This window comes from Typopeltis vanoorti, chromosome 10, assembly GCF_054136105.1.
Source record: "Typopeltis vanoorti isolate ZY-2024b chromosome 10, IOZ_Tvanoo_1.0, whole genome shotgun sequence".
NCBI lineage: Eukaryota > Metazoa > Arthropoda > Arachnida > Uropygi > Thelyphonidae > Typopeltis > Typopeltis vanoorti.
This window is the reverse complement of record NC_143558.1, coordinates 117,426,771-117,444,612: the sequence shown is the minus strand read 5'-3', so window position 1 is coordinate 117,444,612 and position 17,842 is coordinate 117,426,771. Positions and strand designations below refer to the sequence as shown.

Genomic DNA, 17,842 nt, shown 5'->3' with positions numbered 1-17,842 from the left:
AAATTTAAGCAGGCCTGTGAAATTTTTATCAGCCACCCTAGTCTTAACAATGATTTTGGTTTAAAAATCCCAAGTATATGAATGGCACATATTTGATCCACATACCTTTTGGTCTAAGAGTTCATTATAATTAGTACTGTAAGTAATCTAGAATCTTAACTCTAATATAACAACACTCATGTTAAATTATGGATTAGGCCACCACTTTTGCTTTATCAAAACTATATATATGAATTTGTTCTCTGATGTGTTATATATATAATATAGCTTTGTAGGGTTTTTTTTCCGGGGAGGAAAAAACTACATCAAAGAGAGACCAGGAAGATCTGAGGTATTTTGACTGCAGAAAATTAAGCTTTATGATTTTAAGCTATTATATATTTAAGTTAATTAAGCTATTTAACTTAAAGAGATGTGCGTAGAGAGAAAGAAAATGAAAGAATTCAGGTACATTTTATGTGTTTTTGTGAAATTTAAGTACTTTTGGTACTCTGCACTATTCTTATACAGATTTTAATCAAAATTTTTAATCTTCAAAAATTGAGCCATTCCAGTTTTATTTTCAATCATACTATTTGCAACCACATGAAGGAGTAAAACATGTTTGAAATTATATGTTGCAGGGTGAGTAATTTGTAATGAAATGTTACGTAGGTATTCATAACATGGTCATGTTCTGTTTTGATTTTAGCTGAATCATTTTTATTGGCAGTATTTTGTAAAAGCAAATCAAACTGATGTCAGTAATATTGCATTAATTAATTGGAATTTAATTATTAGTATTGAACTTCCTTATTAAAATTTGTGAAGCCATTTCAGGTTTGGTTTGATATGCGAATCCCATTTGTGAAGGATAGTAAGCTTGTTTGTAGCTTGGTGGATTGGCTAAGGATTACATAATCTAATTTCCTCTATCTAGAGACCAAATATACATTTCAAGCCTTTTCAAGGCCTCCATTCAGCATGATGGTCTCACACAAGGTAATAAAAATTGTTGACAATTTACATTCATGAATGTTTGTGTTACAGCAGAATTTGAACTTGCAGCCTGTTGGTTAGAGCAGAAACACTATCCACTCAGCCAATCAGTCTGGCAATGAAATAATTTAAAAGAATATGAATGCTGCCTGGTTTGGAAATTCTTGAAATTTGGTTTTGATGTTAAATTACATCAAACTTTACATTAAATTACATCAACATCAAAATGGCAAAACTAAGTGATACAAAATTAGCCTTATGATACATATGCAAATATAGCTCTAGATTTCAGTTGTTGCCATTCTGAATGTCATCATACAAGAATATCATGATTATATGCATCATTTCTAAAAATCACAAAATTAAATTCACTTTTTGTTAGCATTTTTGTTAGTATTATAAAAGCTAAATTCTTAATTGAATATATACATTTGTTTAGGTAATTTCGTTATGGAAGCTTCTAGGGGAGCTTGTGTTTTGTATTAAAAAGGGAAAATTCAATGAAGCCGTAAAATATGAGGTGCAGAAATTGTTAGATGGTAAGTTTTTTCATGTATATTGACAGAAGAAGGCTTATAAAATTATCTTCTTGGTGTCTGTTTAAATAAGCATTACTGAAGTGATCTTTTTTCAGGTGTTTAACAGTGAATGTCAAACCTTCATTAAAGGATTACATGGTTCATTGCACTTGTGGAGATAGGGTGTATCTATTTTTTGAATAAAAAAAAAAAGTCGATGTAATGAAGGAAAGGTTAATTATTTTTCTTGCACTTATCTTAAATCAATTTATGGAATGTGGGCATTGATATAGAATAATTGTATGCTAAGTGAATGATATAGTGTAGTTAGGGAGGACAGTAGTTAGTGATTTGAGAAAAAGAGCTGAAATGATAAATTCATCTTGATTGTTTTTATGAACAAAATGATAATGTGGATTATTACTTCTGGTATATTTTGCAAAAGTGAAGTTGGTATCATAAAGAAGCATGGCAAGGATATGTGCATGCAGAGGCACTACAACAGTGAGATTTAAGTAGAGAAATAAAGGAAGACCTACGTTCATAAATTGTACTATCACTTAGAAGACATGATAAGGTGTTTTTGAGCTGTTGAACATGGTCTGAAGATAAGTGTTTCTCAGAAGTGAGAATTTAAAAACTTGTGTCTGAAGCTAAAAATGTTGTAGCAGATTGTTTCAAGCTGCTGCAACTGGCATCTATATCTGATGAGGTTAAAAGTTCTAGCACAGTGGCAAATCCAAGAAATAATCTTTATTTTATTTACATGAGTGAAATAAGGTAGCCTTTTATTCCCAACAGATACTCTGGGTATTGAGCTATACAGTCTACATCAGTGCTTCCCAAACGTTTGGATGTAAAGGCCCCCTTGGAAAAAATAAAATATTTCACGGCCCCCATTGAAAAAAAAATAGTATTACAGATATATATTATTATAATATTTGTTGTATTTATATTCAATACAGAACATAAACAGCAAATATTGCAAAAATCAAATGCATACATTTTTAGCATCTTATATACACATTTGACATGGCACACTTAGTCTTAAAACATTTTAAATTTGTTTTCATTATATCACCCCCCCCTCAACAAAACTAACGGCGCCCAAAGGGGGGGCTGTTGCTCACAGTTTGGGAAGCGCTGGTCTACATGATGTAGCCTTAGTACTCTGAGATTTTGTTGCTATCTTATCCTATCCATTTTGCCATGCATATCTAGAGATTGTAGCTTTAAGAACTGGTCTTCTGCCTATAGACTCCATCCCTCTTCTAACATACAGATAAATACATTTGTCAGTAGTCATACCATCATCCTTTCCAACAATACAGCATTATATAAAATTAGTTAGCAGCGACAAAATTGATTTTGCTTTGACAGTGCATACATTTCTAAACTCAGAGTTTTGAGAGAATGTGCTAGGGAACTGACAGTGCCTTTGACCTGGCTTTTCAATGAAAGTCTGGCTGCTGGAAAGGTGCCCATGGAATGGAAGGAAGGTAAGATAGTGCCATTGCATAAGGGTGGTAGCAGACTGGAAGTGTCTAATTATAGGCTAGTTTGTGTGTTATCAGTAGTTGATAAAGTCTTGGAGAAAGTAGTGAGGGGACCATATACAGCATTGGGCAGATGAGGGTAATGTTATCAGTGAGAGTCAACATGGATTTGTGAAAGGGTGCTCTTGTTTTAGCAATATGCTAGCCTTTTATAATAAAGTTACAAGAGCATTAGATGAGGGGAAATGCATATACTGCCATTTTCCTAGACTTAGCAAAGGCATTTGACAGGGTGCCACATGATAAGCTGATATTTAAGTTGCAGCACATGGGTCTGGATATGAGATTTTTCAACTGGATTCAGGATTGGCTGTCCGATAGGTATCAGAGAGTTGTGTATGGTAAGGAGGCACAGGGTTGCAAGTGGGGGTCCCACAGGGCTCAGTACTGGGACCTATATTGTTCAACCTTTATTTCAGTGACATTGTCAGTGGATTCCAAGGGGATTTTCACTTGTTTGCGGATGATGCGAAGCTGGGAAGGATTATTAGTAATATTGCAGATGTGGTAGCCCTGCAAGCGGATTTGAATAAGCTAGATAGATGGGCAAATGAATGAGGAGAGGTGTCAGTTTAATGCAGCAAAATGTAAGGTCTTGAGGTTTGGGAAATGTCGATGGGACACTGCATACTCTATGGGAGGAGTTATAGTGGAGGAAGTAGGGGAGACAAGTGATCTGGGGTTGATGATTGATAGAAACCTGAAATTTAGGGGACATATTGCAAAGGTGGTGAAGGTAACACAGAGGATTGCTGCACTAATGAGAAGGACACTGACCTGCAGAGATAAAAGAGTGATCATTCCGTTGTATAAGACTCTGATCAGACCACACTTAGACTTTTGTTCTTAGATTTAGTCCCCAGGATTTGAAGGGGATAAATTAACTGTTGGAAGGGCACAAAAGGTGGATAACAAAGATGGTTTCAGGACTGTACAATGTTAGTTATGAGGATCAGCTAAGGAAATGTGGACTGCAGAGTTTGGTGGATAGAAGAAGGAGAGGTGATATGATTGAGACTTTTAAACTGTTGAAGGGTGGTTAGAGGATTGACACTGGGGAGTTCTTTCACTTGGTTGAACAGTAGGAAGGAGTGATGACAAGAGGCCATCCCTGGAAGTTACGAAAGGAAACTGTTTGCAAGATGGTGAAGAGTGGTTTCTTTGCATGGAGAGTGGTTGAACCATGAAATGCATTGCCTGATGGAGTGGTGAGAGCGAGAACAGTCAGTGCGTTTAAGGAGTGGTATGGTAGACTTTGTTTCTCAGGTGGGACCTCCCCTCGATGAGTCTTGATAGACTTAGTGTTTCTTAGGAAGGACCTCCCACGATGAGTCTTTTGACTCAATGGACACCTGAATAATAATAATAACAACTGTATGTGCAGTGTTTAGTTGTTTTATTTAGCTATAACTTCACTGGATCAAAAAATTAACTTGCATGCTTGCTTTCCCTCCCTTCCCTCTAAACATGGATTACAACAGGGGTCAGCAACCTTTTGAATTAAGAACTATTTTTGATCTGATATATATATAAAAGCTGAAGAGTTTACACCTCAGCTCAAGTTAAGGGGTGGGGGTTGTATATTTTAAGAAATAGTGGGACGGTGTTTTATTTAAAAAAAAAAAAATATATATACTGAAATTATTATTAATACCAAATAATCATAAAACATCCAGTTAGGTACAAATTAATGTAAGTTTTGGTGATGAACTTCTTGAATGGATTACATCAAGCAATGCAATTGTATTGTTCGTTGTAATTCATTTTGAAAATTAATGTCATTTTCTGTTGCAACTCATTTACAGCCTTTTTTTTTTTTTTTTTTTCCCTTTCTTGGCTCCCTGGATGGATATGTTCCAGTCAATGTATCATGTTTAGTCAAGTCTTTCTATGTTGTGCTTTTATGTTTGGAGGTTTTTCTTTACATATTAAACACAAATCCTATAGAATTTCCCATAGATGCATACAACTCAGTCTATTCCTTCTTGCCTTTTTGCTCAAGCGTTCTGTTTTCAGTCGACATTTTAAAATTGTTAGCAATTTTAATGTCCTCTTCTTTCACTTCTTTAATAATACCACATCACTTATTTAAAAAAATCAAGCAATTAATAATATGAACTTTTGTACTTATCCCAAACACTATTTTATCATTAGGCGACCCTAGGCAATCGCCTAGGGTCGCTAAGACTAATATCACATGTGTAGGTGTACGTGTGCTTGTATGAGTATGACAAAATATATATATAGAGAGACAGTGTATAGGAGCGCCTGAAATTTCTTTGCTTAGGGGCATCAGATACTCTTGGACTGGCCTTGCACCACCACAAAGATTGATCTTGCAATACATGTGCTCTGCTTGTACATACAGGCTTGTCATAGGCTGTCCATGATCTCGAGAAAATGCCATCTGGTAACAAACCATGTCAAAAATTTAACATTCCTTATCTGCTCTCCTAAAGATTATCTATAATGACTAAATTTACCTCATGTTTCCCATATACCCTGCAAGTGTAACCTATCCTGTAACCAGGCTAACATTAGAATTTTGATGCTACTGCTATGGCTACTTGTAAGCCATGCCTTTGGAAACCCATCATAGGCTCCATTGGAAAAAGACTACCTTACTTCACCAAAGCAAATAAGCTTATTCCTTGAATCTGCCTGTGCTAATAAACTAACCTTGACAAATATGGAGGCATCAAACTGCATTACATCTGGGAAATGCTCATCAGACTATCCATTAAACTAATAGTCTAAGGAATGTTTTCCAGTTAACTCCACAGGATAGGAGGTTAACTGGGACTTTATTTTAGTTCAGTTTCTCACTTACCTATATAGTGCCTGCATGCACATATGCTTACCAGTGTATTATTATTCCCTGATGCCAGTTTTTGAGTTTAGCAAATTATTGGAAGTAATAAAAATTCAAATAAAACTCATATTATTGGAAGTAATAGCTAAATCTCTTTAGCTGTATCATCTTACTTGTTTCTGTCATCCATCCATCAGCTCATTGGGTATCATCAGATGCTGTGTGGTCACTCCTTTCCTTGGTAATGTTCTGCACCAGTCCTCACTCTGTAGTCCTGTCATATGTCTTCTGGAGACATTGACTCTATGAAGATCAGTCATTCCATACATCATCCATCTCACTGAAGGTCTACTCCTTCCTCTTTTTCCAGGGGCTTCACCTTCTATTACTGTTTTGAGAAGTCCTCCTTCCATCCTTTCAATGTGTCCAAAGTATGTATTTCAGCTTTCTTCTGTCAATATCTTTAAGGAGTCTTTATCTTTTCTAGCACCCATTCATTTGACTGCCTTTCAGTGTATGATATCCTCAACAGCCTTCTGTAACATCACATCTCAAAAGTAGCTATCCTTTTCCTGTTGGATTTCTTTAGGTTCCATCTCACATTCATAAGTTGCTGTTGGAAAAACAGCTACATCCAGAATCCTCAGCTTTCTGGAGATAAATCTATCCATGATTTCAGACAAGTCTGACTATTGTTTTAGCTATTCCTAGTCTTCTAATGTCTCCCAAGCAGCAATTCCTCACATTAATAATGGATCCCAAGTGTTTGAACTGTTGACTTTATACACAGTAAGAACAGGTGTTCTTACTGTGGTGTCCTGCTCACTGCACAAATTGGCCTGATTGGCTGAGTGATTAGAATATCTGCTCTCCAGCCAAAAGGCTGTGGGTTCGAATCCCGCCGTGGGCATGAATGTTTGTGATTGTCTGTGAAAATACTAGTGGTGGTGGGCAGTAGATGGCTTTGGTGTAGATGATGCCTGTTTGCTGTAGTTAGTGGGGAAGACGGAGAGTTGTAGAGTAGGTGTCCTCCCTCGATAAGTCCTTGGCAGTGTCTCGCAATAATAATAATGTGTTGAGAAAAAAACCCATTAATTTCATAACTTCCCACAATATCATATGCTGAACATCACCATCTTTGGATCAGTTTATGAAACACATTACCGTAAGGAGTCTGAATTCTTTATACACTGGTGTCCAAAACCTAAGGATGAACACTATTTCTAAAGATTGACTTCAAATTAAGATGAATCAGCTTGAGACAATTTGTATAACTGGTGATTTAAAGTAGAAAATGGATACACAATCAAATTTTCAAATCGTGCACAAAGGGGTCACATGGTAGCACTCAGCAGGGTAAAAGACTGCACTAAGAAAATTGTGTTTGAAGGAAGTTCTTTTCATGAAGGAATAAAGTTTCAAACTTGAATGTCTTGTAATGTCTCAAAGACATTATCTAGATGATTTCATATGAGGAAGAATTATTGGAAAACTTGAAGGCCACAGAATTATTGATATTGCCAGAGAGTTAGGAATCTCATATGTTGTATCCAGGCTCTGGACAAACCAATAGAATGTGTTCTAGACATTTGCTAAGAGGTCACCCTCACTCTACCATGGAGCATAAAGACTGATTTTTGGTTATAACAGCAAAACGTATTCTATACAACAATGCAGGTCAGCTTGCAAGTTGGCTCCATTCAAGCACGCATACGTAGATATCTTAACAAACCGTGGCAAGATCTGTGCAACAAGCAGGTCCCTAGTCTTGCATCCCTTTTGTCCACATCTCATTGTAAAGCACATGTTCAGTGGTGATGTATCTGTTATGGTTAAAGTGACAAATCCGGATATTATTAATAATTACCGGTTAAAGTGAATAATTCCTAGAGGAGTCTGGTAAATGTAATAAAAACATGTTTATAGGTTTTATATATAGGTTTTCATTCTCAATAGAAATTATAACAGGTTAGGTTAGTTTATAAAGAAAAAAGTAAGAAAGTACTTTTTTTGCGCTCAATGAAATCAGAAATCATTATAAACTAACCTGGATGTCGCATGTCGAACCAGAGTGTAGTCGTAGTTTGTCGTGGGAAGATTAATGGGGATGAAAGATAAATGTTGTTGTGTGCCGAGCTTAATGATTGCAGGCAGATAAATGGGGATAACAAATAAAAGTTGGTGTGGGCAGATGAATGGGAATAATAGATAAATCAGAGAGGAACTGATCAGTGTTTTTCCTCCATTGATGAGGAAAGAGGTACAGCAACGACGTTTATCTATAATCCCCATTCATCTGCCCACAACAACTTTTATTTGTTATCCCCATTTATCTGCCCACAATCATTAAGCTTGGCCCACAACGACGTTTATCTTTCATCCCCATTACTCTGCTCACGACAAACTACGACTAACTGTGGTTCGACATGCGACATCCAGTTTAGGTTAGGTTAGTTTATAATGATTTCTGATTTCACTGAGTGCAAAAGAAATACTTTCCTTAATTTTTTCATTATAAACTAACATAACCAATAAAGATTAGGTTACTTTATAATGATTTCCAACCGATAAAGGTTAGGTTAGTTTATAATGATTTCTGATTTCATTGAGTGCAAAAGAAGTACTTTCCTTACTTTTTTCATTATAAACTAACCTAAACTGTTATAATTTCTATTGAGAATGAAAACCTATATAAAAAACCTATAAACATGTTTTTATTACATTTACCAGACTCCTCTAGGAATTATTCACTTTAACCGGTAATTATTAATAATAACTAGATTTATCACTTTAACCATAACATATCCATAAAAATTGGACATGACTCCAGTGGGCTAATGTACTCTGTATGGAGTCATTTTAGTCGTTCTCCTGAGGAACACTTAATTTGGCATGAAAGTAGTACTGCGTATTATCATGCGAATGTTCTTGAAAGGGATGGATACAGCGTTGTTGGTGTTGGGAAGGCATTATGCTTAATGGATGCACCAAGCCACAAGTCCTGGAAAAAGGTGACTGGTGAATGATATTGCAGTGAATTTCTTCAACTTCATGTTAGATTGTTCTGGCCTGGTGTAGGTGAATTAATTTTTATGAATGATAATGCCACAACACATCATACATGAGCACTGGAGATTGAGGATATTAATCAAATCAAGTGGCCAGCACACTCTCCAGATCTCAACTCCATACATGTTTGGAGAACAATAGGGAGACACATTGCTGCTGGAGATTCTCCTCCACAAAACAAACAAGGACTTATCATTGCTCTGAAGGAAGGGTGAGCCAGTTTGACTCAAGAACTCCTGAATCACTTGGTGCTAAGCATGGTACAACATTGTGAGAGCTGAATCACAGTTGGGGTGGACATATTTCATACTGAAATGTCTCTCTGCATAATTTTCTGTAAGCAGTGTACATTAATTCCTTAACTATGCTTAGGAAATTTGTAACTTTTGCCAAAAACGCATTGCAATTTAATTTGTAAGAAATTTAGAACACATTTTTTTTGTAATAGAATTTTATTAGTATGCTGGTAATAAATTTGTCCACATTTGGCTGTAGTGACGAAACATTTTTCATCACTACAGCATATAGGCAGAAATGTAGTTTGTCCTTAGTTTTTGGGCACCAGTGCACTTTTCAGTGATCTAAGGCAAAGGATCTGATCTCTGGTACCTTTTCATTTCCTACAACCTACTTGTTATTCAGGCATCTCCAAATCAACTTTGGACTCTTTGCTGTTTAGAATGATCTTTAATAAATTCTTGCTTGCATGCATGAGAGATTAAACTAATAGTTACAGTTCTTGCAATCTTTCATATCTCCCTTCTTCTGCAGTAGTATGAAGATAGACTTCTTTCATTCTCTAGGCCATGATGCTGTTTCCCATATCTATGTAATCAATCTATAAAAATCTTATCCCTCAATCCCGTGTAGTCTTAACTCTGCTGGGATTCCATCTGCACTCGGGCCTTATTGTAGTTTAACTGTTTAATTGCTAAATGTTAAATTTTCCTTATCCTCTCTGCTGCAAATTCCTCACAGTACTTATTCTCTGTTTTTAATTTCCTGTTCTACTGTTAGTACTATTCCGTTCTTCTTTCAATTCAGGCTTAAACTTTGGTACTTTAAGTCACGAACTAAATGAAACATTCTTTTATAATTGTGCCTCTTTATCTGAAATTCTGTCTTTTCACACTTAATTGCATAAATTTCCTTGTCCTGTCTGATAGCTTTTCTCACTTCTCTATGTAATCTTTCATCTTCTTCAGTCCTTGTACCTCAATAGCATGTTTTATTATAGAGTCACCATACCAAATAACATCCTTCTTTTTACAAACAACATCACTTACCTGATTTCTGTTATTTCCTGACTGACTGATTATTATTATTACCACCCCAAGACCTCATGGATTCAAAGACTCATCTGGGAGCTCCTTTTATCACACACGCAGCTCATCATACCGCGTTTTAAACACATTCAAACTCTTTGCAGACACCACATTCTCAGGCAAGGCATTCCAATCATTCACAACTCTGCACGAAAAAAACCTACCTGTCACTCCCCTACTCACACCCTCTTTATACAGTTTCCAGGGCTGACCTCTGGTTTTCCCCTGATCTCCCACTATTCTCTGTAGAACTTCTCCAGCATTGATCCTATAACAGCCCCTTACCAACTTGTAGGTCTCTATTATATCTCCCCTCTTCCTCCTGTCCCCCAGACTGAAAATTACATCTTCTCAATCTTTCCTCATACTCAACATTCCAGAGGTCAGAAACTACCTTAGTCAGTCTCCTTTGGACCCTTTTCAACATCTCTTCATCCTTCTGAAAACCCGGTGACCAAATCTGGGCACAATAGTCCACGTGTGGCCTAATCAAAGCTTTATACAATGGAACAAGAATTTCCCTACTTCTACATGTCAGTGTCCTCCGCATCATTCCCGGAAGCCTTTGTGTCGTCTTCACAATTTTGGCGATGTGTCCCCTAAATTTTAAATCCTTATCCACTATCACCCCCAGATCTCTTATTTCCTCTGCCTCCAACAATATATTCTCACCAAGCATAAATTCTGCATCCCATCTTTGTTTTCCAAATTTTAAAACCTTACATTTTCAACATTGAACTCGCATACATTTCCATGCCCAATCACTCAATCTATTCAAGTCTTCCTGTAAGGCCACAACATCTTCGCTACACTTCATGGTTCGTCCCAACTTTGCATCATCTGCAAACAACTGAATATCTCCATCCAAATCTTCACCTATATCATTAATATATAAGTTAAACAGCAATGGACCTAAAACAGACCTCTGAGGCACTCCACTACTGACTTTCCTTTTCCTGGATATTGCTCCCCCCATACACAACTTGTTGATACCTATCAGATAGCCAGTCTCCAATCCAATGCACTAATATCTAATATCCAACCCCATCTGCTCTAGTTTGACTGTCAACCTATCATGAGGTACTCTATCAAAAGCCTTTGCGAAATCCAAGTATGTTACTGTGTATCCTTTTCCTCTGTCCAAGCAAGCAGTCACTTTATTGTAATAAGTAAGTAGATTACTAAAAGATGTCCTCCCTTTAGCAAATCCATGCTGTCCATCAAAGATAATACCATTGTTATCAACCCAACTCTGGATCCTAGTTCTCACAAGCTTCTCCAACAACTTAACCACAACAAGTGACACACAGATAGGCCTATAGTTTGATGCTTGAGTTCGATGACCTCCTTTATGAAGTGGCAAAATCTTGCCCTCCTTCCACTCCTTAGGAACTTCACCGAGTGCAAGACTTATATTAAAAAAATACGTCAAGGCAGATGTCAACTCCCTGGCACATTCTTTCAGAATATGTGGTGATATATTATCAAGTGCGAAGCCTTATTAACATCTAGTTTACTCAACTCCCTCATTCACTGCTTGCTCACCTACAGTCAGTCTCTCCTCCCCATTATCAACTGCTCTCAATCCCTTCATGAAGTCACATTCACAAGATTGAAAGATCTTTATGAACTGCTCATTAAGTATCTCCACCACAAGACAAAAACTGGTGAGATCTTTCTGAGCAATAAATACAAAATGTTATATTCAGGTAATGACAATTAAGGAAAAGAAGGAGTAGCCATAGTATTCAACACAAAATACGAAGCTAATCTTCTTGAATGGCAGTCAGTCTCAAGTAGAGTAATGTGGGCAAATATGAGAATGAGGAACTGGAAAATGAGACTTATTTGTGTATATGGTCCCACAGAAGGTTCTACTAAGGTAGAAGTGGAGGAATTTTTTGAGGCTTGAAAAAAAGCAACTGACACAATGAAAAAGGAAAAGTTGGTCCTTGTTGGGGATCTAAATAGCAGAGTAGGAAATGATTGTGAGACACAAAAATATTTTGGGAAAATTTGGAGAAAAGAGCAAAGCTAATAATAATGGCAAATATCTGTTGGATTTATGCTCAGCACTTGGGCTGGTTATTACTAACACCATTTTCCAACATAAAAATGTGCACAAGTTCACATGGAGAGAAGAGGCAATAAATAAGGAAAGTCTAATTGACTATGTTATTGTTGATAGTGATGTTGTCTCCCTGCTGCAGGACACCAGAGTGTACAGAGGATTTGAAATTGGAAGTGATCACTATTTAGTCTTGAGCAGGATAAAATTGAATTTCATATCGAAAAGAATAACATGTAAGAAAGTTTTAAAGAAAAAATGAAAGAGTTTGAGAACAGGAATCAAACCTTGGAGATTCACTGGCAAGCCTTGAAGAAAGCCCTGATTGATTCAGCTAGAGAGGCATGTGGTGAAGTTGTCTGCAAGGATAGAAAAATTAGAACTCCATGGTGGACACAGGAAGTTAAAGAGGCAATGAAGGAAAAGAAAAGGGCATATCAAAAGTTCCTGGCAAATAAGTCAGCTTGTGCTCTTAGAGATACAGAGACAAATGCAAGAATGCTAAACAGTGTGTAAAACTAGCTAACCAAAAGTCATGGGAGGACTTTGGCAAGATTATAGAAAATAAATATCAAGAAGGTGGCAAAATATTCTGAAGGTTGTTGAAGAAGCTTAGGAATGGAAGAAAGAGTGCTGAAAAAGGAGAGTTAGAGATGATAAAGGTGACATGAAAACTAGTGAAAAAGATATCCTTGAAGTATGGAGTAATTACTTTGAAAAACTGCTAAATGAAACAAGCAGTGATGACAGCACAGTGGTAAAAAACACTGCCCAGGCATGCAGTCAGGAATACATATCCATACTTGAAGTAGAAAAAGTCATCAAAGGCTTGAAATGTGGAAAGGCAGCAGGAGTAGATGATATTCGACCAGAAATGCTGAAGTATGGTGGTATAAGAGTCTTACAGTGGCTGCACTGCATAGTTCAGAAAACCTGGACAGAGGGACGAATTCCCGATGATTGGAGTAGAGCTCTCATAGTACCCATATATAAAAAGGGAAGTTAAACTGAATGTGAGAATTACAGAGGTATTTCCCTACTGAGTGTTCCTGGCAAGATCTACAAGTATACTTCAGAAACATTTGAGAAGAATTGTGAGAGAAAAGCTTTGTGAAGAACAAGCTGGATTCAGGCCAATTAGAGGCTGTCAGGATCAGATCTTCACTTTACGACAAAAAGTCAAGAAAGCATGGGAATATAACAAAGATCTGTATTTAAGTTTTGTCGATCTGGAAAAGGCATATGACAAGGTGGCAAGAGAGAAGCTATTCAATACGCTACAGTTATATGGTGTCAATGGGGCATTATATCAAGCAATACTTAGTTTTTATTTGATTTGTAAGCCAGCAATTTGCATTTATGGAAGTACAGGAAGATGGTTTAATGTTAAATCTGGTGTGAGAAAAGGATGTACATTATCCCTTTTGTTATTCATTATCTATATGGATCACATTATGAAGGAAAGTGATATTAAACATGATATCAAAATTGGAGATGTTAATGTCAGCTCTTTGCTTTATGTGGATGATGTACTTCTAAATAAATCCGCTACAAGTCTGCAAGATTCTCTGACTAAATTGAATAACTTGTAATTGATATGGTATAAAGGTCAGCGATACAAAGACGATGAAAATAGGCAGAATCATTGAAAATGTCAACTGTGTTGTGAATGGAGAACCTGTGGAACAAGTAAAACATTTCAGCTACTTAGGCATGATTTTTACTGAAGATGGTAAATTACGTATAGAAATAGACAACAGAATCAGCAAAGCTGGTATGGTGGGAAGTTGTAAATTAGCTGTATACAAGACAGTGTTCAAACCAGTTTTAACTTATGGATCTGAGAGCTGAGTCAGAAGTAAAACACTTGACCAAAAACTAGAGACCGCAGATATGAGAGTCCTGAGAAAGATTAGAGGCGGAACAGATGGCATCAATGGCAATATCATATTAAAAACGAGGATATTTGGATAGAACTTGACTTTATTGGCATCCAGGAATGCGTTAGCAGAGCTAATCTCAGGTAATATGGTCACTGAAACAGAATGTGCGAAGAAAGATTAGCAAAACAAGTGTTCTCTGCCAGGTTGGCAGCAAAACGACCAAGAGGAAGACCAAGATGTGGTGGATTGATACGGTACAAAGTGCCTTAGATGATAGAAATATAAGATCTGATAATGTTGGAGTCTTGACAAGTAACAGACTGATTTGGAGGAAAATTGTAGATAGGAAGTTAGTAAAGATGTAATTTTTTTCATGTAGGACTATCATATCCTGTATACACCCCTTGAGGGTAAATGGCAGGAATTTGATGATGATGATGACCACACATTCTGCATCAGCTGTTTTTATACCATTTTCTCCAGTTAATGTCATCCTTCCATAATTATTCTTTCTTTTACTGGTTACATATCGAAAGAACTCCTTAGGATTCTTTTTGGTTTCATTAACCAACTGTTGTTCATACCTCTCTTTAGCTACCCTCACCAACCAAGTCACACTCCTTACTTGGTCTTTGTAGATCTCATGGAATTGGTTATTTCCACATCTCTTATGCTGTCTCCACAATACCCTTTTTCTCTCTATCGCATGCTTAATTTCTTTCTTCATTCATCTCACACCCACCTTATTTACCCTTCTCACCCTTGGAATACATTTAGACATTGCATCTACTAAACAGTTTTTGAAAATCCGCCAAACTGCATTGATCTCTTTTCCAGCTAACTTCTCATTCCACTCTACACCTGCAAGCTATCTCCTGAGCTCTTCATAATACCCCCCCCCCCTTGTAGTTCCACATATACCCTTTTCTCACTGGGGTCCTCGCACTGCTGGCAACCACCCAGGTAATCACCTCATGTTCACTCTCACGAATTGGTGGATGATTTGACACCTCATTTACAATTACATCCTGTGATGAGATGACCAAATCCAAGACCCTCAATCCTTGTGTGCCCTCTGTTACATACTGTGTGAGGTGGTTATCCCTCAAAAACTCAAGAAATTCATTTTCTTTACTTCCAGTTGCTATCTTATCATTCCAGTCTATATTGTCATAATTAAAATCACCCATAATGATCACCCTTTTCTTATTTACTTGGCTAATTTGATTGTACATTTCATTATCACCACCATCCACATTACCTGGTCTATAACAACATCCCACCAATTTTCTGCTTTGTTGTTTCTTCTTTTCCTGTTTCATTTTCTTTTCCTCCCTATATTCATTTAAATGCCTCTCGACTTTGTAATTCCCTTGTTGTCTCTCTGATGATTGTTTTAATTTTGCTTTCATTCATTAGCCTCCTCCATATCTCAGTAACCTCGTTAGCAATGCTAGCTTTCTTGTTCTCACTTGCAGTGCTCTTCTTAGCATTATGTTTCTTGTGTTTTTTTTTGGCACCATTTTAAACTTATTATTATTATTACCCCAAGACCTCATGAAGTCAAAGACTCATCTGGGAGGTCCTTTTATCACACCCACATCTCATCATACTGTGTCTTAAACACACTCAAACTCCTTGCAGACACCACACTCTCAGGCAAGGCATTCCAATCATTCACAACTCTGCACGAAAAAAACCTGCCTCTCACTCCCCTACTCACACCCTCTTTATACAGTTTCCAGGGATGACCTCTGTTTTTCCCCTGATCTCCCACTATTCTCTGTAGAACTTCTCCAGCATTGATCCTATAACAACCCCTTACCAACTTGTAGGTCTCTATTATATCTCCCCTCTTCCTCCTGCCCATCAGACTCTGCAAATTACATCTTCTCAATCTTTCCTCGTACTCGAGATTTCAAAGGTCAGAAATGTTATAATATTTATTCTCGTAATTTATATCTGTTATCTTTTATACTTCACTTATACTTAATTTTTATCTTATTTTTATATGTAGGATTGTTTTCTCTTCGGATACTGGCGAATTTATATTTTGCTGAGCCAGCCAGTATCCTATAGTAGAAAAGATCCTTACTCAAGGAGACAATACTAGATTCTTAGCTTTCTGACCGAATATCTTACTTAACTGCCCTATAGATCTAGATTATTGCAGTCGTGACCTAAATGTATATTTATATTCACTCACTAACTCCTTCCCGCCAAAATCAGTTTCTTTTTTTATAAGTGGTAATTTGGAATCGTAATCAGGCAAGACTCAGGTTCAGGAAAATATGACGTGAATATCTAAAACACAATACAAAATTCATACACTTAATTACGTTCAATATTAAATAAACTCGAACTAAGAGATTAACACATTCAAACTAAGTTTTAAAAGATGTATACCGTGAGTAGACATATCGATACAAAATATTTTATATCAATATTCAAACTAATTAAAACTTATAGGCATGCAAATCACTGTAATTACGCATTGGGATACAAATCAAATGATAATAAGTTAAGCTAAATTCCTTCTAACAGTATTACTCGTAAGAACAAACTATCAACCATTCTAATGTTACTGAGACTCTAAATTCTACCTTTCATATCGCATCAAGTTAATTCTATCACATACAAGTTACACAAAATCTCTCCTAAACAATTCTTCTTACTCACAAACGAAGTTAACTTTCTAAATAGTGACTATCCACAGAGTTCCTTATTATAAAGGTCTTGATTTCATAATTGTAAACAATCTTCTTTCTTCTAATGAACATTCACACAAAATTAGAACAATAGCACCTTACCGACCTTTTATCTCCACATCGTACTGCACCACGTGTTTGTCTGGATATTTCTCATCTATCTTGGCTATCTATACGCCAACGTAGGGGTTACGCTATCTTCATTCTTTTTCTGCCAGAAACGGACTCAAAATCTTTGAGTTTCAGGAACATCTCGATGGGGCTTTCCAGCGACGGCTTGATTCTGCAAGGACCTTAGACTGGAATTTTCTTCCTTCAGCTTTGCATAGAATCCAGCTTCATTTCTTTACAAACCTCGCTGCCTGACATCACAGACTTTACCCCCCCCCCCTTACAGGAATCTGCCCGCCAACTTCCGAACCACCCAACAGGAAAACGATATGACAAGTGATCAAGAAAAAGGGCCCTTTTGTTCCAGCCCCCCCCCTTTATACTCCTATCGAGCGCCCTCTTTTTTAGCCCCTTTTTGCACATGAACCTTACTAATTTCACCCTTTTGACTTACCTTCGTTTCTACGACACTGATATACTCGGATTCATGGAATACATGGTTACGTGATTTTCCGAGAAAGCTATACCCGCCAGAGTTACGCTGTACGTGTGTAGCTTTAGGCCTTCCAGGAATTGATACTTAACAGCTTTATGATGACTCACGATAGATTTTACATAGCTTAAATAAGGCTTAAATTTAATTCACATTATCCCTTTTTTTAAAGACATACAAAATGAAATCTTAAATTAATCACAATAGCTTTAAATATAAGGTGCTTAAATAAAGTATACAAACTTTTACATAAAGTGAGGAAGTTTCACTTTTAATTACAACCGATGTGCAGGTATTTCTCTATGTTTGCCATTTTTATAT

The 17,842-nt window shown here is 36.7% G+C and overlaps 1 protein-coding gene across 2 annotated transcripts in view; it reads left to right on the top strand.

Moving 5' to 3' along the window:
- The window catches only part of LOC150102728 (tubulin epsilon and delta complex protein 1-like), a 220,276-nt gene that overhangs the window by 42,556 nt on the left and 159,878 nt on the right, over nt 1–17,842 (top strand). For both annotated transcript variants that reach the window (XM_090399399.1, XM_090399398.1), the window contains exon 2: nt 1,418–1,517. In XM_090399399.1, coding sequence (XP_090255525.1) covers nt 1,418–1,517 — 100 coding nt within the window. The remainder of the gene's footprint in view (nt 1–1,417; nt 1,518–17,842) is intronic.